Source organism: Myotis myotis, unplaced genomic scaffold, assembly GCF_014108235.1.
Source record: "Myotis myotis isolate mMyoMyo1 unplaced genomic scaffold, mMyoMyo1.p scaffold_m19_p_21, whole genome shotgun sequence".
Classification (NCBI taxonomy): Eukaryota; Metazoa; Chordata; class Mammalia; order Chiroptera; family Vespertilionidae; genus Myotis; species Myotis myotis.
Window position 1 is genome coordinate 7,446,668 of NW_023416326.1, and position 25,602 is coordinate 7,472,269.

Sequence of the window (25,602 nt, forward strand, 5' to 3'; positions counted from 1 at the left end):
ATTTTCAGGTTGATTGAGTTATGTGCACAGGACTGCCTAGGCATTTCACAGATTCCTCAATGCCTAATGTGTTGTTTTTTTTTTATTATATTTCATTGATTTTTTACAGAGAGGAAGGGCGAGGGATAGAGAGTTAGAAACATCGATGAGAGAGAAACATCGATCAGCTGCCTCCTGCACACCCCCTACTGGGGATGTGCCCGCAACCAAGGTACATGCCCTTGACCGGAATCGAACCTGGGACCTTTCAGTCCGCAGGCCGACGCTCTATCCACTGAGCCAAACCGGTTAGGGCAGTGCCTAATGTTTTCATGAGACCCAGCTACCGTCTCACACTCTGCCAAAGGAAGTTACATAGATGGCTCTGCTAATCCCCTGCAGAATGCATCTCCACCTGATAGCTCAGCATAATATGCAAAGTTAAAAATCAGTTGTCAGATTGTTCTTTTTTTTTTTTTTTTTTTAAAGCACTTTTTAAGAATTAAAACCTTATTTGCCATAGACTTCTTTAGATCCTTTACACACCATACACTCAGCCTCTGGGCTGACTGGCTAATTTTGTGCACACAGAACTGAAATTCAGGGCTGAATTAATTCATTTTGCTATCTCTGGGACATGGTCCATAAGCTCATCTATAAACCCAGTATAGCATGGACTGCTGGCATGCGTTTGGTAGCATTTGGCACTTTACTGCTTGTTTGTAGAAACAACAGCCTAGTCAATAAATAGATAAAACTGCTCTGGTTTAAGGATGCAGCCTTACTCACGTCACGTGGGGGGAGCGAGTTGTGCTTGCTGTGGCAAAAGTATGGTCTTTAAAGTGTGTGTGTGTACTTTTCCCTAATTTAGAAAAACAATCAGGTCAGGAGATGTTCCTGCACATTGGTATAGAAGAGTGGTTTGAAAGGCTGCAGGCTGTATCAGGGACTTCCGATCTCTGTAGCCCCGAAGCCACATGGAGAATTTATATGTAATACATTCTCCAGTGTTTATGCTGCTGAATAAATGAGGAGTCCGTTTCTTATTGACTAGTTCCTTAGTTTCCTCAGAATCACAAGAGTGACAGTGGACACCCTGTTAAATTTTTTTTTCTGATTACACAGTAACGCATTCATTAAAACCTGAACATTTTAGACAAGTATAATCTCAGGAAATGTTCTAAAAATGGTACTTTTAGTTTACTTTATTTAAATAGCCTCCTCATGAATGTGGGTCAAGTTTTACGCAGAGTAATTGGCGAGTAAGGCCCTAAGCAAGTTCATTGGAGCAGTCACGTTAGTTAAAAATCCATCTTTGGCTTGTGGTGTTGCATTTCACTTCAGGGGACGGGGTTGACACCGTGGCAGACTCAGAGAGAGCAATGTCGTCCATTCAGAATTTTTTCCTGTTTTTAAGGACTTGGCTGTATTGCTAAGGCTGGATGAAAAGGAACTCGTGAAGCTCCAGGCATTGCTAGAGAAGTACAAACAAGAGAACAGCAGGGCTGCTGTCCGCTTTTCTGATGATCAGGATGGTGTGTTGCCTGTGAAGACATTCCTGGAATATCTAGAGTATGAGAAGGACGCGATCAACATAAGGAAGATGGGTGAAGAGGAGCACGTGGCTCTAGGTGGGTGGAATCACAGACCCCTGTTGGAATCCCGCCCGCTCTCAAAGGAAGCCTGGACGAGCCTAGAGCATCTCAGAGATTCGGTTCATTTTGAAATTAACCGAAGAATTTGTCAGTTCCCTAAAGATGCTCTGGGCATGCAGGCACTGTGTCACAGCAGTTGTGTTGTATCCATAAGTATACTTAAGAGACGGTGTCAGGACGGGCTCCGCTTTAAGAAGTCAAGCAGATTGAACCAGCAGTTCCCCTCCTCTCCCGTTCTGTTGCTCTGTGGGGGTTAGGTGGCCGTTGAGGAAGCTTGTCCGAACGGTGAGGTCACTGGTTAATGCGGCCTGTTTCCGCCCACAGGCAGCTTCTTCTTTTGGAAGTGTCTGCACGGAGAGAGCTCCACGGAGGACATGTGCCGCACGCTGGAGTTGGCGGGACTCAGCCCGCAGCTGCTGCTGGTGAGCTTCCTTGTTGCTGACGCTGTTCTCTCCTGCTCACTCATCGGAACTGTCCATCTTTTTCTTTTTTTTTTTTTTTACCATATTCTAAAGCAGCGGTCGCCAACTGGTGGTCCACAGACCCCTGGTGGTCTGTGAGGTCTGAAAGGTTGGCGACCGCTGGTCTAAAGTATATCATAGAACATACATGAAAACCTTCTAAAAATGGTCAAAAAAATTCACCCCATATTTAGTTAGTTAATAGTATTTTCTTTTTCTCGTTCCCTGTAGATTGTAACAGCATAGCCCTAAAGGAAATTTATCATGTGACATGCATGCATGCATTCTCAGTGGACCGCGACCATCAGTAGCAATGTTCCTATCAGAATGAACTTCCTCCCAGCAGTGCAGGGTGGTCAGGTACTCCCAAACAGAGTCTATGTTAGACCTTGGCCTCTGTGCTAGAGGAAATGTAGACAGAAGATTCATCCCGTGGGTAAACCGCAGCACTGACGTCTGCTCGTTCTAAAAAGGGCGAGGAAGTAACCCCATTGTCACAGGCTGTTCTCTTACCACCCCACATGCACATGGACGCATGCCCTCGCTCACAGTTCACAGCTGCGAAGGGAAGGGAGGGGGAACTTCTCTAAAAACAAACAAACACAAAAAACAGAGCCCAAGAATCAAAGTCAGAAATTGGATGTAGAATAAGATTGGCTTTTAAAAAGAGCCCTGCTTGGTCACTGTGGTCACGTCCAGCAGGGGACATGGCAGCCGACCTGGCCCTTGCTCAGCCCTCTGGCCGAGGTAACCTACATGCGGGTCTGTGTGCCACGCCATGAGCGGGTGTCCTGCTTGCATCTGGCTCATTCCCAGAGCAGCCACTGCCAGTGCCCAGGCAGAGCAGAGGAGATGCCACAGCCTACCTCTTCCGTGTGTGACGTAGCCATGGCTTTGTTACACGTCATAAGGTGTCGAGGGAACTTAACTCGTATGTGTGTGACGTAGCCATGGCTTTGTTACACGTCGTAAGGTGTCGAGGGAACCTAACTCGTATGTGTGTGACGTAGCCATGGCTTTGTTACACGTCATAAGGTGTCGAGGGAACTTAACTCGTATGTGTGTGACGTAGCCATGGCTTTGTTACGCGTCGTAAGATGCCAAGGGAACTTAACTCATATGTGTGTGACGTAGCCATGGCTTTGTTACATGTCGTAAGGTGCTGAGGGAACTTAACTCATACATGTGTGAGAGGCTACGGTACAGTTGGGGTTTTGTTACACATCATTTCACTTAAAGTCGCAGACCCTGGTGATGACATTAACTGAGGACTTAGTGTGACAGAGGCTCCAGCTGGAAGGCAGCGCCTAGACCAGGGAAGAGGTGGAGAGGAGGGGTGTAGTCTCCACAGAGGACTAGGGATCCCTTAGGCAGACGGCACCTCGTTCTGTCCTTGTCACATGATGTCCCAGCCCCCACTCATTCCCCAGAAACACTGGATCCCGTGTACAAGTGCGAGAGTTGAAGTGAAATGTTGTCTAGACTGAAGAGGATCTACATCTCTTTCAGTCTCTGCTCCTGAGCGTGTGGCTTTCTAAGGAGAAGGACATCCTGGAGAGGCCACAGTCTGTCCGCTGTCTGCACACGACGCTGTCCCTCCTGAGCCGGATGAAAGGTAAAGTGCTGGGGCCTGGCCTGCGGGTCCGCGGCCTCCGCTCTCGGAAGCCTGTTTAGTGCTTGAAGTGCTAGAGAAGCCGCAGGAAAGAGAGATCGTGTCTCCTGCAAAGTCTTTCTCCCCAGAGTCTCGTATCCAGAGAACGCGCCTCATGCATTGTGAGGACGTGGCTTTCTGAAAGTCGCATTTTATGCTGTCACCAAAAATAATGTAATCTGCACAGTGCGCTTGCTTAACTCGGAGGTAAATCTAATGGTCTCTGGTGGAGGTTATTACTTTTCTTACTTTTGTTCTGCTGAGAACAATAACCTATTATATTAAACATTCGATGCTCCATTTCCGCAATGATGAACTATTCCAAGCAGGCATTTAAAGTTGGTCCAGAAGCAAGGTGACCAACACAGCAAGAGTAACTGGAATAGACGTGTTCTTACCAGGTTCTCCAGCCAGGTTCTGTAGCCAAGTTCCCTCGCTAGGTTCTCCAGCCAGGTTCTGTCCAGGTTCTCCAGCCAGGTTCAGTTACCAGGTTCTAGTCAGGTTCTCTTGCCAATTTCTGTAGTCAGGTTCAGTCCAGGATCTTTTGCCATGTTCTCTCGCTAGGTTCTGTCTCTAGGTTCTGAGGCCAGTTTCTGTCCAGGAACTTTTGCCATGTTCTCTCCAGCGAAGTTCTTCTGTCTCTAGAGAACGTTCTGTGTAGGTTCTGTGCCTAGGTTCCGTCTCTCTTGGTTCTGTCTTCTTACATCTGTATTTATACCAGTTGATTCCAATCCTATCAATCTCTCTAATTCAAAGGTTAGGGAGTTTCTTATCTCCATTCCAGGGAGTAAAGATTATGTAGCTTAAGCATAATTGTTCGTAGTTAAAGTGATTAATTACTCACCTGGCACTTAGTTAAGAGGTTTTATTCCCTCCCTAACTTCAGGGGAAAATCCCTACCTGGGGAAACAACCTTTCTCAGAGACCTTGGTTAAAACACATAGTGCCAAGAAGGTGAGCAAACATATTAAGAACAGTATGCCATATATGCCAGGTCCCTTGAAACAGCAAGCATGGACCGGCTCCTGGCACTGACTCAGCTAGACTTAGACCAATTTTCCAGTTCATTCAGAAATAGGCCGGTTCGTCCCTGGGAATTTACTTCTAACTGTGTTTAATCTGGAAAACCGGGCCCAGAACTGGGGAACTAAGCTTCCTTTCTGACGTTGACTGCAGTGGCCCTCGACGACACGTGGGACTCCCAGTCGGTGTCCCCATGGTGGCAGCAGATGCGCACGGCCTGCGTTCAGTCTGAGAACAACGGGGCTGCCCTGCTGTCCGCGCACGTGGGGCACTCGGTGGCCGCACAGATTTCGGACAGCGCGACCGAGAAGAAGGTAAGTGGCAGGGTGCAGCGTCTGTCCGTGCCGGTCCCACCTGCGGAGGCACCGCACGTCCTTGTGCTGTGCAGCATCGGGGGTCTGAGCTGTGTGTCCCATTCTTACTTGTCTTTCTTAGGGTCAGGAGGGGGTGAGGGGTGCTCCCCTAGTCTGTTTATTCAGACAACACCCACACATGTGAGCATAGCACACGTGGCCCAAGGGGGCAAGAGCTGAACTTGCTGTGGCTCTGCCAGTGGCTGGTGATCGGTGGCAAGTCCCTTAAAGATGAGTCCTGTGGCCTCAGTTTCCCATGTGGGAGAGGCCAGGGTTGGACCACATGTTTCCCCGGTTTGTTCCAGCTCCTGGAAATGCAGCGGTTGTGTTCGACCTCCCTTGTGTGAGCACAGGGTGTGTGGGGCACGCAGCACCAACAACTCAGAAGTTCCCTGCTGACCCTTTCCTGGGTGGTTTCTCCTCACCTCTTGGAGACACTTTAAAAAAACAGGGGGAGCCCTAGCCGGCTTGGCTCAGTGGATAGAGCATCAGCTTGTGGACCGATGGGTCCCGGGTTCGATTCCAGCCAAGGGCACATGCCTGGGTTGCGGGCTCGATCCCCAGTGGGGGTGTGCAGAAGGCAGCCGATCAATGATTCTCTCTCATCATTGATGTTTCTGTCTCTCCTTCTCCCTTCCTCTCTGAAATCAGTAAAGAAATATATTTTTTAAAAAAACGGGGAGTAGGGGAGGTGGGGAGGGAGGGCTAACATCCCATCGCTTGTGGTAGCTCAGATTATGTTTCCTGGCGGGAAGCCCAGTAACCTGGATGAGACCCTCAGCTAGGTCTGCAGTCACTTACATCCTCAGTCTCAGTAGTTCATAGTGTTGGTTAATATCAGCAGCTGGAGAGGTTTGCAATATGAGGGAGAAGTTGGAGACACGTTTTCTGTGTTGGTGAGTGCATTCTGAGGAGAGGTCAGTGTCCTGGTACTGATAGGAGAGCCGGCCCTTCTCCAGCGCGGCCCTGACAGCCCGAGGGAGGGGGCGCCGGCAGGTCTCTGTAAATGTCCACACTCCATCCCCCGCGCCCCCGAGCCTCCCGCCCACTCCTGACCCTCACGTTTCATCCAGCTGAGTGGTAACATCTGTGCCATGTGCCTGGGCTGTCCATCAGCCCACAGGTTCAGAGCTCACTCAAGTTCGTGGTGATGGGAATCCCTGCCAGGTCCTCACCGGGCGTTGTCTGTCAGTTTTCCCAAACAGTTTTGGGTGCGGACGCGGAGGCCCTCACGGACTCCTGGGAGGCCCTGTCTCTGGACACCGAGTACTGGAAGCTGCTGCTGAAACAGCTGCAGGACTGCCTCATCCTGCAGACCCTGCTGCACAGCAGAGCGGACACGCGCCCCGCCAGGGCGCCCTCGCTGCCGGCCGAGCCGCTCCCCCGGCTCTCCATCAGGAAGCTCCTGGAAGGAGGGAGAGGTAACGGAGTCTGTGGGAGCATGTGTGTCTGCAGCTCTGTTGTGGTGGTGTGAGCGTCTGTTATGGAAATGACCGAAAGAATAGGAAAGAGCAATCCGCTCAGATTTTAAAATGGGTAAATAGCCCACCACATACTTCTCAGAGTCTGATCCTGTCAATTCCTTGCTCAGGGAACCCCACCCCACCCCCCAGCCTTGCAAAATAAGCAGCCGTTCTTAAATAATGGTTGGGGCCCTCCAGCGTCCCCCCTTTACCAACTCCGTGCCTGGTGCATCCCTTCCTTCCCCGAGCAGTTCACCCAGCACAGCGAGCCCAGTGGGCGGGAGGCAGAGCTCATCGGAGACTCCAGACCGAGCCAGATGGGAGAGAGATTTGCAACGTGTAGCGCCCCTCCTCCCTGGACATCCTGTTGGGCTTTGGGAATTAGTTATTTTCATAAAACATTAACCTGCAGTGGGTTTATTTTTTCATTTTAAAATGAATTATAACATTTTTTACAATTTCTGCATTGTAACTTCTAATGCCATAACTATTGAGGCATATGAACCATAAGCTAGTCTTTGGGGCTGCCCATATGGTTAAGCGTTTAGGGACTAAGGCTGACACTAAGAAGTTCAGAAGCTGCCGGACAAAGTGACCTCGGCAGCTGGCTCTCCAGCACGGCCGACTGAATCCAGCCCCTTCCCACTTCCTGCTGGTCGCTAGATTTCAGCGCCAGTGAAGCCCGGGGGTCCCCATCTCTGAGCCTGCGCGCTTCCCTCTCCCCGCCTCCCCCTTTCTCATTCTTCTTCTCCTGGACCCTGAGCTCTACATCTTAGTTCAAGTGCCACCTCCTCCCAGAAGCCTCTCATGAGACCAGAACTTCAGGTCTCCTCTTCTTCCTGCTAATTTCCACTGAACCGTGTGCATCTTTTCCGACACATGGCTTCCTGCCTCCTGGAGTCGGTCCCAGGCTTCCATCTCAGGACCATAAGCATTTACATCTTGAATGACCTTGATCGTCCCCTTTTCTTCCCAGCAGCTCCGTCAGGCTTGTGATGCTGGGATGACTATTTCTGGGTTTATAAATACGCATGTATTTATAGGTTTTTATTTAGTTAACCCATTTTCTCATTCCTTATAAGACTTGTGAAGTTTTTAATTATAAATTCACAGCACCCCACGCTGCCACCCGGGGCAAGTGTGGGAACACCACTTTCATATTCACCGAAGCAGTATCATCAGGGCCTTGATTCCGGAAGGAAAATTTGCAGGTGATTGGGAAGCCAAACATACGAAATTACATCTCGCCCAGCACATTGCTCTCCCATTCCCCTGATAATTGTAATTTTACTGTGAGGCATTCTTTTTGTGGAAAGGTGTACATTTGAATCAAAATAGGAGGAAAGACTGAGAGAAGACATTTCAGTAAGTTACAGAAGATGTGTAATATGTTTTGGGTAATAAACAGGACTCTTCATAGTGAAGGTTTTTCAGTTTGCATTGATAAGTTTTTGGACTAAATTAATTGCAACATGGCATATAGCATCATGTTGTTGATTAACTGTAGCTAAATTTTGCCCCTAAATGTTCCATTTAGGCAAGTTAGTTGACTCTTAAAAGTAATATATTGCCCTAAGAAGCCTAGACCAGTATCGTGCGAATCCATGTTTTCACTTACATTTAAATGAAAGTGTTTTTCAAAGATGTGTTCATCCCTTCATCTCCCTATATTTTGAATTTGTGAATGTAGAAGGTATGCAGTATCCAGGCATGCATGCATATGCACTTACATTTGTCTAATATTTTAGGTGAGTCTAAAAGTGCCCTTAGGTAGCCAATGCCCGGCTACCCTCACAGGTGGAGTGGTAGGTAGGAACTGCAGTGACTCCCCTGGGGTTGGGTCACTTTCCGGCTGAAAGCTGAACATTGGCACTTAGACTTGTGGTTGGAAATGCAGGTCCTGCCAACGGCTCCCTTCCGCAGACGCTATGCTGCAACTTTCCATTTTCTTGTCTCCAAACGGCAGGTGGCATCGCAGACAGTGTGGCCAAGTGGGTATTTAAACAGGACTTGAGCCCCGAAGTATTAAAACTGGCTAACGAAGAAAGAGATGCCGAAAACCCAGACGAACCCAAGGAAGGTATCAGCCGAGGTTTATCTGAGGCGTCAGAGGTGGACGTGAACTTGGGAGCCATAACAGGTAACACACAAATGCGGGGAGATGGGCGCCCGGAGGAGGCCCGCCCGTGTCCGTGGAGGCGGCAGTCACAGCCCCTGCCTCTGCCTTGCAGACCTATTGCGTGCGGCCCGCGAGCAGTTCCCGTGCAGCCTGGAGCTGGACGTGCTGCACGCACACTGCTGCTGGGAGTACGTGGTGCAGTGGAACAAGGACCCGGAGGTGAGACGCCGCCCCTCTCCGGGGTCGTCTTCCTGTGCTCACCCTGTGCACACGGGCAGTTTAATTACGTAACTTACAGGGACACGGGATTTCCCCCTCGGATGTCTCTGTCCTGGGAGCTGGGCATTGTCCTCACGCTCACAGGAAACCGTGGCGTGTAGGCATTGCCATTATCCTCGCGCTAGAGCTTGGTCCAGAGAAGCTGCGTTCCTTGCTAAGCGCACTGCTGAGTCGGGATTTAGCCTCGGGGCCTCTGATCTAAAACCAGTGTGCTTTGCCTATTCCCTGTTAGACGTGAAAAGTAAATACATGTGTGTATTTATATTTATTGACTTCAGAGAGGAAGGGAGAGGGAGAAAGAGAGAGAAACACCAATGATGAGAGCGGATCATTGATTGCCTCCTGCTCGCCCCTTACTGGGGATCAAACCCGCAACCTGGGCATGTGCCCTGACTGGGAATCGAACCACTGACCTCCTGGTTCATGGGTCCAGGCTCAACCACTGAGCCACGCCAGCCGGGAAATAAGTATATTTGTTATTTCCTTTTGAGTTCCTGCATGAGATAGCACCTACCTAACTGAAAAGTCTTCACACTGTGGTCACCGTGATAAAAGTGAGTCAGGAGCCTGATGCCCGCCCAGGGCCGACTGTGCAGAGGCGTCTGCATCCCCTCATCCCTTCTGCGTCGGCCTCATTGTGCACAGGGCGACTCGAGGCCAGGCCGGCCTCGGGGCCTCAGTTCTGCGGGCATCATTCTCGGCCACTCTTGGCGACCACCTGTCTCCGGGCGTTCACGTCTGGAAGTGTGGAGAGAAGGGCCCCATGCCTGGAGGCACTGCCTCTCTCAGCCCGTTTCTCCTCGACGGTGCCAATCCCTCAGGACTGATGCCAGGATAGATAAGATGTGAAGACGTGGTGTTCGGCCCCCTTTCAGGCACAGTCGCTCACCAGGCCTCCCTCGTCAGTGCCCTGCTGCCTTCTCCCTCTCCCCCCAGAACTCTTTCCCTTACTGTCCTCATGTCGGGTTGCACTTCTGAGTGAAAATCTCCCTGATGAACGAAATCATAGATGATATAATATAGTGATGATATTCTTCCTTCCTCAAAAAGAGTCTCCAGTATGTAATCACTCACATATTCAAGGAAGACCTTTAAAATGTAAGTGCTTTCCACGAAGGCGTGGTCTGATCCGTTACACTTTGACCAGGAAGAGCTCAGGGACAGGGGACCTTCCGGTGCCCTCCAATCACCCTCCCAGTCTGAATGGTAATCGTATGTAGGCTCGCTACAGAAGTGGGTCCTTTTCCCACGTGGAAAAGAATACTAGGGCAAAACGGGCATCGTAATTGCCAAAATCTGAATCAATTCCAGGTGCCCGGCTAAGAAAGTGATGTTTCAGAGACGCTGTTTTAAGCATTCACTTATAAACCACAGGCAGAGCTGAGTTCAAGGCCCCCCACACACACACCACCACCACCACCACCACCACCACCACCACCACCACCACTGGTTAACAGCTTTGGGAATGTTCTGAAGCCTTTGTCCTGTTTTCTCCTTAAAGCAAATGAGGGTCTAGCAGCAGCTGCCTCGGGGTCGTAGCGGTTTATAGAGAAGATGCTCGCACGGTGCCTGACGTTTTGACTAGTGTCACCCTGGTCCATTAGAGCTGCTGCCTCTGAAATAAGTGGCCGCTTTCCTTATTTGCTTGGTTTTTTTCCTGTTAAATATGTATCTCCCTGCCCCACGCAACCCCATCCCAGGTCCATTTTGCACACACAGCTTTGTTAGGCTCGGAACACTTGAAATTACCAAGGTGATGTGTTTGTTTAGTCTTTGTGCAGGCCACAAACTTACTCAGCAAACATCTGGAAATTTCTGGGGAACATTTCACAAACTGTATCTGAGTCTTAAACTACCTTGATTAGAAAGAGTGGACGTTCCAGCATCCCCTCTAGTGTTTCCTGTTTCCCTTCGCTGCGTTCTGTTTTCTCCTTGGCATTGATCACTCACATCCTGTGTGGTTTATTTGCATATTTTATCTGGCCCCCTCACTAGAGTGTCACCTCAGCGAGGACAAGGATTGGGGTCTGTTTTGTTCACTACAGTGGTCCTGGTGCCTCACACAACCTGGTGCATAGTAGTTGCTCAACAAATATTTGTTGAATAATGAATGAATGATACTGCAAAGCAGGAAATGCACTGTTTTCATATCTGTGTGGAATGCAAGTATTTCTTGGGGAATGCTGCTGTGATGTACAGATTACAGTAAATCTTGAACTCAGGTGTCAGCATCTATGACCTGGGGGTGTCTAGGAATCAATCATTATATAGGTGATGTGGACTTAAGAGAGCATGACGTTATCTCAGGAAAAATTACTTCTTACCTAATACTTCCATGTTCTTACTGCAGCATCCTTATGTAGCTTTATGGAGAAGCTTATGTGAGAAGTCGCCATTTGTATTTGAAACACTTACTAAATGACATTCTTTTTGCTCTTTTTTCCTCCCTTCATGTAAGGAAGCACGTTTTTTTGTGAGGTCAATAGAACACTTGAAGCACATCCTTAACGCACACGTTCAGAACGGTGAGTAAACAGGCCTAAAAACATCACTGATTCAAGGACAGGAATCTTTACATTCACATCCTGTTATGTTTCTGTTTGGTGGTCTTACCACCTAAACATTAGCGTGTATTGTTTTATACAAAATACTGGCTTTCTTAACTGCTTAGAGAAATACTGTCCAGAAAAGGGAGGGGCTGGCAGCTGTAGAGAAATTGTAAACAGGTTGCTGGTTCCACTTAGGTGAGTTCCCAGCAGAGCTGAGGAGCTGAGCCTTGGCTCGTGGGTCACCGAGGTTTCGAGACGAGGTCTGGGTGGTAGGAGGAAGTGTCACTGTCGGTCCATGTGGTCAGCTCTAGCGAAGCTGCTGCTTTCTCCTCCGCGACCACCTCCCAGTCGGAGGCACGAAGTCAAACGGCAGGAATTCCACAAGGCCTCATGTGACATGAGGGGAGCTTGGAAATTAGCTCATTACTCACCGTTTGAGATCAGACCTTCTTCCAGGAAAAGAAAATAAGATTTAAAGTGACTCCTCAGGGAGTATGGTCCCCAGAGTCGTGTGTCCTCCCTGATAAAACTGTTACCTGCGGACGTCAGGCAGTGTTTCTTCAGGGTAGGGCCGGACCCCGTGTGCACCGCGGCTCCCGGTTTCCTCACAGCCTGGCAGGGCCTCGCTGCTCCACCAGGAGCGGCTGTGTGGGTGTAACTGCACGTGGTGTCATGCTGCACTGACAGTTTCTGACTACTGTTTCAGAATTTTAATTTAACCGCCATAGTTTATTAAATATGCAAGCATAAAGCCTGGGTGTGCTTTTTAATTATATTTTCTGTATTTTGGTTCTTAATATTTTTTACCTATCACTTTATTTGATGATTATATATGAGAACAATCAGCTCATGGACATTTGGTTTGTTTCCAGTGTTTGGCTGTATGAATGAAGCTGTATTCATTCCTGCAGTGGAATCGCTGGGTCATATGGTAGTATTTTATATATTTAAATGCCATTTAACAAAGAAAAACCAACCAAAAAAATGAGTTCGCGTGTCACCTCTGACACGCGTGTCATAGATTCGCCATCACTGTTTTAGTTTATCTTTCTCTTATAACTAAAGATTTGAGTCTTTTCTTATGGTTACTGGCCATTTGGATGTCCTCTTCGGCAGTCCCGTTCTGATTTTTATTAAGTGAAGGTTTTTATTAACTTTGTACGTATTGCCTGAGGCATAAGAGCTGAAATCTCAGTACACAGCCCGCGTAGTTGTATAAGCTTCAGGAAGCCGGGTGCGTCCCGTGTGATGGAGAGGAAACCCGAGTCTCCGCTCACTGCATTCCTCCGCTTGCTGCAGGCATCGCCCTGATGATGTGGAACACGTTCTTGGTGAAAAGGTTTTCTGCTGCCACCTACTTGCTGGATAAGGTAACCCTAAATTTCACGTCCTGGCTGCTTGTTTATTGGTCCCGAGTGAGTGGATATTAGAAAGATTATTCCATTGGCCTCGCTAGACTGTGTTTTAGTTGACACCACATTTCACTCCTGCTCAGTGAGACGTGGTCCCATTGCTGGCATCCCATGACTCGAGCAGGAGCCCACGTCCTGGAAAGTCCTGGTGAAGGCTGTGGACCCCGTAGGCCAGGACTGGCGGTCGGGGCAGGCAGGGACTGGCCCTCTGTTTTAGGTTAAAGCCTGCAGGTGCCGCACTCACTCAGCTCTGGGTGCGGAGCCCAGGTATCTTCTTAGAACGGGGTCGATTGTAGTTCTTCGGTTTTCCTGCATAACCTCACCCATAATGCATTGCCCGTGAGTTCTAGGACCTGTTTCTCAAAGGTATGGTGCAGTCTGAGTGCAGAGTCTTTAGATTTTTATAATTGAGCCCCAATCTTTGTAGCTGCTTCCTGTGTCTATTCCAGTAGACCTAGGCGTCAGCTACTCTCCATAAATCTTTTTAAAGCAGTCAACATAATACTGAGAGGCATAGCTGCCTTGTTTCGTCATTCACCTTTCATCGGTTGAATTCAGTTACGTAATTGCAGTATGTGCAGCCAGCATTAGATTTGGGGATGAACTTAATGTGCCAGCATGTCCCTGGGCTGGGGGAGCGGAAGCTGTCGGCGCTAACAGGAGCCTCCCGGCCTCAGGCACAGCGGCTGGGGCCCGTCTGTGAGCTTCAGGAAGACTGGTGGTTAGGACTGGAGCCTGATCTGCAGCTGCTGGAGGCCGAGCTGCAGGCTGGTGTGGGTTTGGGATTTTCTAGTGAAATGTGTCGGCCGCTTACCCTCCGGCCTGGCTGTGGGGTGAGGGCTCAGTGAGGGGCAGCTTTTCATTTTTCTCGAAGACACTGGGGCCACTTGAAGCAGAGGAATGATGTGTTCAGATTTGCATTTTGGAAAATGATTCTAGCGACAGGGTGAGACACATTAGAGTTGGGTGGGCTGAGCCTGCTTGTTGGAAGGCCACTGCTGTCATCTCAGCAGGAGCGAAGGAGGCGGAGTCCTTTGTACTGGAGTCCCGTCTTCCACCGTCACTCCCTCCTGTGAGTTGTGCTGTCACGTAACGTTACCTGCCACTCACCACCCTGTGCAATGCAGTGAACAGCAGGCTTATTATCCGCTGTGTCCCGGAAGTCAGCTGGCTTTCCGAGCTAGAAGTGGGGCTTCTGTCTGCTTTAGATCGCCCCTCCTTTCCGGCCAGTTAAAATCATTGTGCCTTCATCAGCCAGGAGAATTCTTACCTGCTCCTTGTTTGTAGCATGGAGTTTCGTTCTGAGTTCACAGAAACCTAGTTATTTAATTATGCAAAGAAAGAACCAGATTTTTTAGAGTCTTCCTTATTTAGTAGTTCAAAAATCTATATTTTTTAAAAGGATTATTTGTGAGCCCAGAGTGTTATTTTTTTCGTAATGTACTTTTACCAAATTCCACCACACAATTAATTGCATTGTGTTATGGTGGCCACACTTACTTATAGGTGTATCTGTATTTTTAGAATTTGGTTACTTTTATTTCCCATACCAGAGTGATGCCTTATGTGTGTGTGTGCTGCCTTTTTGTTTAAGTTACTAAATAAATACAGCATTCCCATCCTTTGTCTTAGGTTGGAAAGTCACCCAAGGAGAGGCTATGCCGGAGGGTAAGTGAATCGCCCTGAGCTGGATGTGTAGTTGCTGACCCCACACTTGAACTAGAACCCCCTAAGGCAGGGGCGAGCGCTGCCTTTCACCGGCTGATGGCATGTCGGGAGAAAAGGAAAGTGGAAGGTGGGACCGTGTGAGGGGACTGCTCTGGAGCTCTGGCCGGTCCTGATTTGCCTGTGCGGATCTCAGAGAGCTGGGCCAGCCAGGCTCTCACGAGACGCCTGCAACTTTGCCCTGTGGACAGGAGGGTAACAAGTTGCTGCTGCTGCATGTTTTTGCTGTCGTTCAAGTAAGAACTTGATCACAGAACATCGAACTTCAAATTGAAGTAGACCCAGGAGTAGCGGTTTGATCTACCTTTATGTAATAAGAACTTGTACAGGGAGAGTTAGATCAACACTCCCGCCCGCGGGCACTGGCTTTTCCTCAAACTTTGGAACATTATTGCACATATAAGAAATATAGGGACAAACTCAGTTACTATAGATCCTCGGTCCCCCAAAATCGCCGTGGCTGAGGATTCTGGTGCACGCTCGAACGTCCCTGTGACTGTAGTTCATGTCACACACACAAACTGTCTCTCTGAACATCTTAGGGATGAGGGATGTGCTGGTTGCCGGTTTAATAAACAGCGTGTGACTGCAGGGGCCCCTCGGCCAGGCCCTTCAAGGGCGTCAGCAGGAACGACCGTTGCACACAGCATCGTGGGGTATTTAGTTCACAGGCTTGAGGGTTCAAGTTTTGTTCAGAGGGTTCCGTTCAGTCCCTAAAAGGCGCTCTGAGCCCAGGCCAGGCTGTTTCCTCGGAACTGTCAGGTGGGACCATACGAAGTGGCTGTCGAATAGCTGTCCCCCATGACTCTGGGACAGTGAGCACCAGTGCCCCGTCCATGGTGGCGGATGACACGGTGTCTGAACCGTGCACCCGGGACACCAGCTGCTAAAAAGGAACCGTGGTGCCACTTTCTTAAAGCAACTGAAATGTGCTGGTGCCGTCCGTTCAGGGTGGAAAGTCGTGTTGTTTCTCTGAGAGCAGCTGGAGCAGCTTTGCTGCGGGAACTAAGTCTGTTCCTTGTTGAAACCAGGACGTGGGGATGAGCGACACGGCGATGACCTCGTTCCTCGGCTCCTGCTTGGATCTCCTGCAGACTTTATTGGAGGTAAAAGGCGTATTTTCGCTCTAAACTGTCTGAGCTGTTAATTAGTTTGAAACTCACTGGACCAATGAAAGCACTACAAAATACTTCCATTTATTCATTTCAAAGTTTTGACTTAAGCCTAAAAATAGTGCTATTTCTTATTAGAATTGGATTGGGGGGGTTAAAATTAGAATTTGGGGGTGGGGAGAACTAGGGATTTGCACTTTGCTCTGGTGGGCTCTTTAAACGAGAGATGTGCCAGCTCTGCCCTCACCAGCTCTGAATACGGGTCTCCATTCTCAAACACGCAGGCGGATGTTGGCAGGGATGAGATGCAGGCGCCCGACCTGGAGACGGAGGATGCGTGGCTCGCGGCCGAAGGGCCCATCTCCATCGTGGAGCTGGCCCTGGAGCAGAGGCCCATCCACTACCCGCTGGTGCAGCACCACTCCGTCCTGTGCTCCATCCTGTACGCGGTCATGCGGTTTTCTCTGAGGGCCGTGAAGCCACTGTCGCTTTTCGACAGCAAGGCAAGTGCCTCAGGACCAGAGCCCCTGGGAGCTGGGGTCGCAGGTGTGGGCGGGGCCATCACGCTGGGTCCTCTCCTCCCATCACACTCCCGGGGCAGAAGGGGTGGGCCTGGGACGAGAGCCCGTGGCTTCCGGTTCAGCGGCCACTCTGCTCTGTTACGTTTCCTTCCGAGGAACGTGAACCCTGGATTCTGCTTTGGCTCTTCAGACACACATCTGCTCTCGAGCAAGGTGTTTTTAAAAGGATTCGGAGCACATACTGAGTATTATTACCTATTATTGCATGACAGATTATCCCAGAACCCAGTGGCTGGAGACCAGAGGTGATTACCATTTTTGTGAGCCGAGAATCTGGGTTCTCCTATCTGGCTCAGACGGCTGGGGCTGTGTGTGGTGTGTGTGTGGGCGGGGGGCGGGGCGGGGTCCAAGCTCACATGTAGGCAGGATTCAGTTCCTCGCCCACAGGCAGCTCGCTTGCCTCAGAGCAGGCGAGGGACAGGAGCACGCAGGCTGAGGCCACAGCCCTTTTGTAACCCAACTTGTAAAGTGACCCGCTGTCATGGCTGCCCAGTTGCTTGCTAGCAGCAAGTCACCAGCCACGAGTGACTGCCAGGAGGAGGGTCCCTGGCACCGCCTACCAGATAAATGTTCTTGGAGGAGGAAAAACATCAACCACAAGATAGTCTTAAATGCTTTTTAATCCATACTCGTTTTCTTGGTCTCTTCTTTCTCTTCAGGGGAAAAATGCATTTTTCAAAGACCTAACTTCAATTCAGTTACTACCCAGCGGAGAAATGGATCCCAATTTGATTTCTATACGACAACAGGTAAATCAGTTGCTGGGCTTTGTTTCTGTTTCTTGGGGAAAAGGTAGTAAAACAAAACCCCAGCTGGCCTGTGAAGGCCGACCACCTCCGCAGCCTGTGGAAAGCTCGTTTACCTTTACCTGTGTCGCTTCTTGACAAGTACACAACTTCCATGGGAAAGCCACTCTCACAGGTATGTTTACGGAAACATACTAACGGAGGCCACTGTGTCTGTCTCCCTTCAAGTTCTTGCTGAAGGTTGTCAGTGCCGCTGTCCAGGCTCAGCACGCGGGCGCCAGGGAGAAGGAGGGCTCCGACACGGCTCCAGCCGCTCCTCCTGGGCAAGACCTGGAGTGGCCAGTGCTGGCCGTGGACTTGGCCCATCACCTTCAGGTTAACGAAGACGTGGTGAGGAGGCATTACGTGGGGGAGCTCTACAACTACGGAGTGGACCACCTCGGGGAGGAGGTAAGCCTCTCGGGGTGCTAACTGGGCTCAAGTGAGAAAGGGGATGGTTGGAGTCAAGAACCAATCAAGTCTCCATAAAGCTTTTTGCTTATCCTTCTGTTAGAGCTTCTAGGCACAAAAACAGAACAGAATATAAAAATATTAAAATCCCTGCTTAATGCTGAGTAAAGTCCAGTGTGCAGGCCTGCTCTCTGCACCGGCCTAGCCGTCAGGAAAACAGGCAGAAGCTTGAAAATGATCCACAAGTTGCAGTCGTTCCAAATTGGAAAACAGAAATTTGGGTTGGAAATGCCAAGTTTGATTTGGATGATATGTTGCTTGAACGTGGGGGTTGAGGAGCTGGCCCCACACGGTTGCAAATCTGTGTCTAACTTCTGACTCCCCAAAACTTAGCTGCCGATAGCCTAGTGTTGACTGGCTATTTGATGAACACATCCTGTGTGTTGTATGTCTTACACATTAAGCTCTTGCATACAGTAAGCCAGAGTAGAGGATGTTATTTCCCATGTTGTTCAAGGGTCAACTGTACACACGGCCACAGATCAGAACCAGCTCTCACCCTGGTTGTCCGTGTTCCCCTCCGCAGGCCATCCTGCAGGTTCAAGACAAAGAGGTCCTGGCCTCTCAGCTGCTGGTGCTGACGGGGCAGAGGCTGGCGCACGCGCTCCTCCACACCCAGGCGAGGGAAGGCAGGGAGCTGCTGGCCCGCCTGTCACCCACTCTCTGCACCTGGCTGAAAGCGATGGTGAGTACACACGGACGGAGACCACCGGGAGGTCACCGCCTGCCTCCTTAGATACCAGCTCAGGAGAAAATCTTAATTATTAGTTTACTTCGCTCTGAAGAAAAGCATTTTTATTCAGGTGTGTATAACTGATAGATTATTTTTGTGTCCTATTTGTAGGACCCCCAGGATCTTCAAAACACAGAAGTGCCAATTGCAACGACAGCTAAACTAGTGAATAAAGTCATTGAGCTTTTACCAGAGAACCACGGGCAGTACAGTCTAGCCTTACACCTCATCGAAGCTGTGGAAGCCATAGCCATTCCTTCTCTATGACCCGTCCACGTGTGTGACTAGCACGTGAAGTAGTGCATGGTTATTTTATATAGTCAGAGCTGGGATTTGATGGAGGGACTCTGTCTTTTTTTTTTCCTTTTGTAAAATGAATTTAAAAATATGTATTTTACTTTTAAAAAGTACAGTCCTGGCTCAGTTCCACTCCTTTGGTTAATACCAAAGGTAAAATATAAACAAGTATCAATTACGGCAAAATATGAACAAATATCAATGATACTATTAACTACTCATACAGATGTTTTCCTGTTTATATCTAATTCAAGCACTTAAATAGCTTTATTGTTAAATTTTGCTATTTAAAATTGGTTATAGTTTACAGATTATGTTCTTATTATAGGATTCTATATTTCATATGCAGATGTTATTGTTCTAAGTAAATTCCAATGGTCATGTAAATACAGTCCCATCAGTAAAATCAGAGAAACGTCCCACTCACTCTCCTTTCACAACTGTTAGGAAGATGCTTTTGTTACGCGCTTAACCTCTCACGGGACTGCCACCCGGAGTCCTGGAAGCTGACAGGTTCCTTTCCCAGAGGATGGCGACCTTGCAATAGAGTAACACGGTCAAGGTCATCGTATCCATCAGAAGGGAGATTAGCTAGAACCCCTGTTCTGGTATGAAAGGACCTGCCTGTACTTGCCAAAACAGAATCTGAGATGTGAGCCACACACAAAATTAATGATAACACAAGGTAAGGCTTGCTTTTTGCCAAGATTCAAAAGCGTATCCACATCAGGTCATTGTAAAAATGTACAATCTTGTAAAACTTATGTTTAAAAAAAGGGGCAAAGATGCTAAAAATGTAAGTCTAACTTTATTTTTCTTACAAATGTTTAGAAATGTCTGCTGCTGGTAATGTTCTCTGTTCTGGGGAACAGTAAGAAAATGCGTCGTGACAGTACAGCTTTAGCAAACCTACCTCAGAGCGGGTTGAGAGGATAAAACACAACTGACCTTGTACCCTCAGTGCCTCGCAGTCCAAGTGCTGAGTAATCGGAGTAAAACCCAATTAACCCAACTCTGAAAAGTGCTGTGAGCCCTTCAGGTCCCAAGCATTTACACTGGTGCGTCTGGAAGTAGCCATTCCGTGCGGTCAGTGGCACCTGTCGTTCTTCGTGTAGCTCAGTGTGATAGACGATAGATCAGTGCTTCTCTTCCCTGGGAGAAGCCACTCGAGCAGCTGCACAGGGCTGAGGAGTACGCGCTTCCGGGGCATAAAGAAACGTCTGGGGAGGGCATCCCAGTGTAAATGCTCTTGAACTACAGATCACATCCAAATAGGAACGCCCCTGTCTAAAACTTAGCAACTCCCGCTCCATTGAAAACCTCGGAAAAGAGCTGTGCAGGCTGTTGGGCCAAGGAGGCGCCTGAAGCTAGTCCAGCCTCTGCTTGGGTCCCCGCTGCCCCATCCAGACGCACTCAGATGGTTTCTGGTGAGCGTAGGCAGCGTCAGTCACTTGTTACGATCAGTCTAAGACTGGCTCTTCCTGTGATCTTTCTACATATTCTGAAGGTAGTGATACTTTGGAAGCTGGTTAAACGTCTTGGAATTATAGGCATTTTTAAAGATTCCATATCACTTTGGGGGGAAGACGAACCTACTCAGCATTTAAGCTAATTATTCTGGAAGGACACACAGTCACGTAGAACCATAACAAATCGAGTCTCTAGTTAGATGTGTAACCGAAAATCCGCACCCAGAATTTTAACGTTGAGTGCTGAGTTGTATGGTTAAGAAACAGTTACACAGGTTACTATTTCATCAAGGGCTTTTAAAATAAACCTGATAGAAGGAAGACAGAGCTCTGTGCAGGCAGGCCTGCTCTCCTGCACTTCACAGACACAGTGTGTACAGACTGACGGCAAGACCATCAGCAGATCGGTCACGAACTGCTTAACTGCAGTGGCCTGGACTGAACCCAGGGTCGCCGAGGTCTGCCTGCACACGGTCTGCAACAAGAAAGAGCCACAGTCAAGGAGTGAGGTTTGACGTCGAGTGGCTGGTTCTGAAACAAAGGGCTTATTGCACTTACCGCAGTTACTGATGGAAGCCAATAACCAGCAGTTTTCCCAGATACACGCCTCCCCCCGCCCCCACGGCATTAAACAGGCGTGGTGGTCCGTGTTCAGTCCCGCTGTCATGCTGAAAGAACAAGCATTCACGTGATCACAGATCTACATCACAGGCGTGTTTAGACGTAGACTCCCAAGAGCCGGGATAAATGTAGATAAAGAGGAACAAACATCAGGCTTCTAAAGGCTGCCTTCCTTTGCACAGAAAAAACAGAAACAACAGGTCTTCTCCATTTCGCCATCGTTATAAAAATTCATCTTAGGTCAAAGTTAACACCATGACGTTTAACTAGCTTTCTTTTTATAAAAAAAATACACGGTTAATTGCAATTTACAACCACAAAAATCTCAGCTGTAGTAATACTAAGCTTATAGGAATATGACAGACATCCAGTTAGAAGTGGCTGTGATTCATGTAATTAAGAGAAATGTTTCTAAAGTACTGACAGCAGCAGGGAAAGCCCCTCAGCCTGACAGGAGTGGATCTGTTGGACTTATAAGAGTTGGATTTGGCTGAGTAGTCGGCCATCCTGGAGAGTGTAACCAGCTCCGAGTGGTGTGTGGAGCCCTCTGTGGCCTAGCGTCCTGTGCTGTAAGTACTAGTCTGTATATGCAGTTCTGTATATACCGCTGTTTCCTGTCTGCTCGTTGTTGTGAATTTATGTATAATAGTGAAATAAACTTCCAGCTTTCATGTTCACAAACCTAAGCACGTACCGTTAGGGTTTTTCCCTCGTCTGTGAGAAGAACAGATTCACTGATGTTTCCGTCCCAATCCAGCCCCACAAACCAGCTCCGCTAAGAGGTGGGCGTGCGCTGGCGAGGCGGAACGCAGTGCCCTGCAAACCTCTGCGTGCATCGCACAACTTCTGCACCAACACCACTCGCTTTCCAGAATGCCTTTATTTGTAGACATTGAGGGCTGGAGTACTGAGTCAGGAAGACTTGTAAAATATAAAACGTTCCCTGCTCAGCACACTTGAAGGTAAGCGGACCCGGTGCCCGTGTTCTGAGCGAGTCCATCGTGGATACCCCAGTCTCCGTCTGCACATGGGATGCCTGCAGGTATATACACATGGTCTTATCCAGTGACAGGAAAAGCCTAGCATTCTGACGGGCGCTCACCCGCCACTCGGGGCCGAAGCGTTTCTCCCCGGGGTTGTAAACAGCCCACCGGACCCGCAGCGGCCCTGCCGGGTCGTGCTGGGGGCGGCTGTCAGCAGCGCGAGGCACTACTTCCCCCCCACGACGTCGGCGCAGCGGGGACAGAGCGTGTCTGAGGCCTCGGCGGTGTACTTCCAGCAGCGAGGGCACTTCTCTTTGGTCGTGGGCGTGACGATCACTTTATACTCGGACTCTTCCCGGATGTCACCGCCTGTGGAGGGAAACGCGTGCTTGACGGGCCACTCACCTCGCCCCGCTGTTGGCGCTGGTTCTGCAGGGGCTCCTTTTTGGAGCTTTCTCCTTCCTGCTGTGGGAAAGCCTGTCACATGACATACGTATGTAGCCGGGACAGACTCGCACAGCTGAAGGGAACAGGGGAGGTGAACTGATTGCTCCCCAGCTCAGCTCCGGCTCCATACCTAACTCAGGCAGCCCTCCGGCTCCCAATCTGGGATCGATCTGGTAAGTATGTGGCTGGAAAGGCAGTGAATTTGAGAATTTTAAAAAGAGCCACAGTAGAGAGACAGCTGCAGTGTCCCCGCTTTTCCTGGTCTGGACGAAAGGACATGACACCTCTTCCACTATGAAGACCCTCAGACGTCAGACTGGTAACTAAGTTAGTGTCTAGTCATCGCACCAGGACCGGACGTCAGCGTCGGGGGAAGCAAGCTGAGCAGAGGCCTCGCTGTGCGGTCCGTGCTGCCAGGAAGCCAGCGCGTCCTGCCGGGACCTGAGCCCTGGAGGAAGGACGGGCAGCACCCCCTTTCCCGTCTCCACGTCCATCAGTGAGCAGGAGTGAGGCTGACAGACACCTCACTCGGGAATGGGTTCCAGAGAACTCTTCCCCTCCTCCTGGACAGCTGCGTGCTGGTGTAATTTGGGGTCTACCCCGGACATCTTAGAGTCAACGCGGGAAGGGTGGGCAGGGCCGGCAGCACTCGGATTCCGGGTATCACAGGACAGGGGGACACAGAGGCCAAACGGGAGTGAGGGTGCTGACGGCCACTGTGTGTCAGGACAGAAGGAACCCCTTCCAGCCCTGGCACTGCGTCCCCAAGCTCGTCGGGTGGGACACTGTCGAGAGCTGCTGAGGAACCTGCCAGTCCCCATGGGAGGTGCCTTCAGAGCACAGGCGCCACTGGACGCCAGTCCGTGCTCCAGCTCCCGCTCGTCCTCCCTCCTCCCTCCTCACCTTCCAGGTTGATGAGGAACGTCCCTCTCAGCTCCGTGGCATCCGCAGGCATGGCGGGCGGGTCCTGGGGGAGGAGCGTGGTCTGGGAAGCCATCATGAGCTCGTTCAGCTGGGAGGTGCTGGACGTCTCCTCCGCCTGCAGCATCTGGCAGTGAGCACGGGAGAGTCGCTGAGCTCAGTGTCACGTAAGCTGAGATCAGACACTGCGTGTTCGTGAGAAACCCTCTGTACCGCTGCCCCGACGCTACTCCACTAAAGCACGTCAGTCCCTACTAGTGTGAAAGGTTGGAACGGAAACGTCCAATCAAACAGGGACGCAGGCTCCAACAGTCCAGCTGCCCAGCTCTCAGCCCCTCGGGCGCCACCCTGCATCGTGCTGCTGCCCGCAGGCGCGGGGTGAGGGCACCGCCTGGCACGGCACCGTCCGCATACGAGGACACTAACTGGGGTGTACGATGCCCACTTCACGTTTTTCATTGTGATTTTGATCCTCAAAATGCCCGTGAACTAAGGGACACTCCTTTTAAAAAGCTCATGAGAAAACTGGAGATTCAAAGAGATTAATTTGGTTTTAACAAATCATGTGGTTAGTAATTGACAGAACCAGGACTTCATCTGACAGCTACTTAGTGTAATTCCCAAGGAAAATATAGTCACGTTTTTTCCAATATAAATGATCCAAACCAGCTGTATTTTCAGCTTATCACTCAGAGCTACTGAATCAAAGGACACGTGACACGTAGGGACAAACCCAGTCCGGCTGTGTGGCCTCGGCCGGGTCAGGATCAGCAGCCCCATCTCCTCACTCGTGAAATGAAGGAGCCAGAACTTCCCAACCATAGAATGTGGGTCTCTTCTCAATTCTCTATTCTGACTGACAATCTCATCTACTAGCGACTTCAAGCCTCAGTTCTTGATCAAGTACAACTTAAAAAATTCAAACTGAGCTTACCAACCAAATGAGATGGTCATTTTTTAGAAAACTGGACAGAACTTTGGACATAAAAATAGGGTGAATGTTCTGAGATCACATGACAATCTGCTGGAACAAATGATCTTTTCCCCAGAATTCAAGAAAAAAATGGAAATCTTGTTTGGATTTGTTTTGAATCTGATCCACGTGGACAAAAATTCTCAGAAAACTACACCGTTAACACAGAACTCCGATTTTTGTGTATTCTTATGCCGCTGCCCTGGATTTGCATGTCATGTCATCTCAATAGCCCTGAGGGCTTGCATTTCAAGTGAAAATACCTTCCCTGTCCCAATATACAGATTTTTAAAAGACAAATTTCCAGTGAAACTGTGATCCTAACACCATTTCAAAAGCTACAAATGACTGCTTACCTCGATTATCTCGAAAAGTAGCCCAGGCTCGATGACGATGGTCACCTGGTGCTCGGCTGCATTCTTGCCCGGGATGCTCCTGAGGAAGGCGTCCCTCATGGCGCACGCGCTCTCCATCGCTTCCTCCAGCCCCGGCTTCTTCCAGACGGAGCTGGTGGTGATCCACCCCGTGCGAAAAACGCTCTTGGGCTCTTAACAAACACACACACGAGTCTGCATCTACTCTAGACTCCCTACAAAGCTTAACCACTAAACATTTACTATTCATGGGAAATAAGGACTGTTATTTAAGGTAACCATGGGAGGAAATATTACGGAGCTATCCTAAATGTTTAGCAGACATTTATTTATATGAACATTTGGAGATCATGCTCAATTTAAACAAAGGATAAAACATATAGTGAGATCTCAAAGAAAAAAAAGATGCCTAGAAGCAAAGAGAACTATCCAATAGTAACAGTAGTTGTTTTGGGGGTAGTCAGATTTATAGTTTCTGATTTTCCTCTAAGTTTAATCCAATCAGAGGAAAAAAGCTTATAAAAAACACTATACTTCGTTGTGATAAAATTTAATGTTTCTGACCTTTATAAATATTAAAGGGAAAGTGATTTCTCAATGTCACTGAGCTACTAACATTTCAGAAAGCACGTCCAGGCCCCTCTGAAGCCCCCCGACCCCTCCACAACAGGTGCCGAGGGACTAGGTGTGCCACCCCCATCACTCACTCACGGGGGTCAGGGCCCTTAGGTGAGGGCCTGCCATCAGCAGTCACACCCTCATCAGCACCTTTCTCATTTAGGGAGCAAGTCGCTGCCCTTACCTTTCAGGTAAGGCACGTGCTGGAACACCTCTTCAGCCAAGTGAGGCAGAATGGGCGCGAACGAGCGGACGATGACATCCAGAATTTCCGCCAGCGCAGTCTGGCATGAGCGGCGCTTGGGGTCATTTGCCTTTTCACAATACAGCCTGCACAGGACAGCTTACTCAACAGCTGGCCACGCTGGCTGCCAACACGACCTGTCCCGGGTCCAGCTCATGCTTACAGCGGCTAATTCATGGGTCTAATCCCCTTCGAATTCAAGAGTAAGACCCTCTGTCCTACACGTTTCCCCTAACACTCTCCCCTGCACTCTCCTCCTCCCAGTGTGCCCACCGCCTCAAAACCTCTCAGCAGCTCTGCACCT

General features: G+C 49.4%; 2 protein-coding genes across 5 annotated transcripts in view; one reads left to right on the forward strand and one right to left on the reverse strand.

Moving 5' to 3' along the window:
* RAB3GAP2 (RAB3 GTPase activating non-catalytic protein subunit 2) overlaps window positions 1–21,424 on the forward strand; it is a 57,752-nt gene extending 36,328 nt beyond the window's left edge. For 3 of the 4 annotated variants that reach the window (XM_036354987.1, XM_036354988.1, XM_036354989.1), the window contains 16 exons: window positions 1,397–1,610; window positions 1,959–2,056; window positions 3,605–3,710; window positions 4,923–5,083; window positions 6,315–6,543; window positions 8,552–8,725; window positions 8,817–8,923; window positions 11,442–11,508; window positions 12,832–12,902; window positions 14,577–14,612; window positions 15,701–15,775; window positions 16,066–16,284; window positions 17,022–17,111; window positions 17,337–17,558; window positions 18,145–18,303; window positions 18,463–18,618. In XM_036354987.1, the coding sequence (XP_036210880.1) occupies window positions 1,397–1,610; window positions 1,959–2,056; window positions 3,605–3,710; window positions 4,923–5,083; window positions 6,315–6,543; window positions 8,552–8,725; window positions 8,817–8,923; window positions 11,442–11,508; window positions 12,832–12,902; window positions 14,577–14,612; window positions 15,701–15,775; window positions 16,066–16,284; window positions 17,022–17,111; window positions 17,337–17,558; window positions 18,145–18,303; window positions 18,463–18,618 (2,184 nt within the window). Of the gene's footprint in view, window positions 1–1,396; window positions 1,611–1,958; window positions 2,057–3,604; window positions 3,711–4,922; window positions 5,084–6,314; window positions 6,544–8,551; window positions 8,726–8,816; window positions 8,924–11,441; window positions 11,509–12,831; window positions 12,903–14,576; window positions 14,613–15,700; window positions 15,776–16,065; window positions 16,285–17,021; window positions 17,112–17,336; window positions 17,559–18,144; window positions 18,304–18,462 lie in introns of all 4 variants that reach the window. The other variant, XM_036354986.1, reaches the window with a different exon arrangement.
* A 175-nt stretch (window positions 21,425–21,599) lies between these two features.
* The window catches only part of IARS2 (isoleucyl-tRNA synthetase 2, mitochondrial), a 34,897-nt gene continuing 30,894 nt past the window's right edge, over window positions 21,600–25,602 (reverse strand). The window contains exons 20-23 of the mRNA XM_036354990.1: window positions 25,239–25,384; window positions 24,419–24,609; window positions 23,072–23,216; window positions 21,600–22,090 (exon numbers count right to left, since the gene is read on the reverse strand). Coding sequence (XP_036210883.1) covers window positions 21,948–22,090; window positions 23,072–23,216; window positions 24,419–24,609; window positions 25,239–25,384 — 625 coding nt within the window. The 3' untranslated portion in view covers window positions 21,600–21,947. The remainder of the gene's footprint in view (window positions 22,091–23,071; window positions 23,217–24,418; window positions 24,610–25,238; window positions 25,385–25,602) is intronic.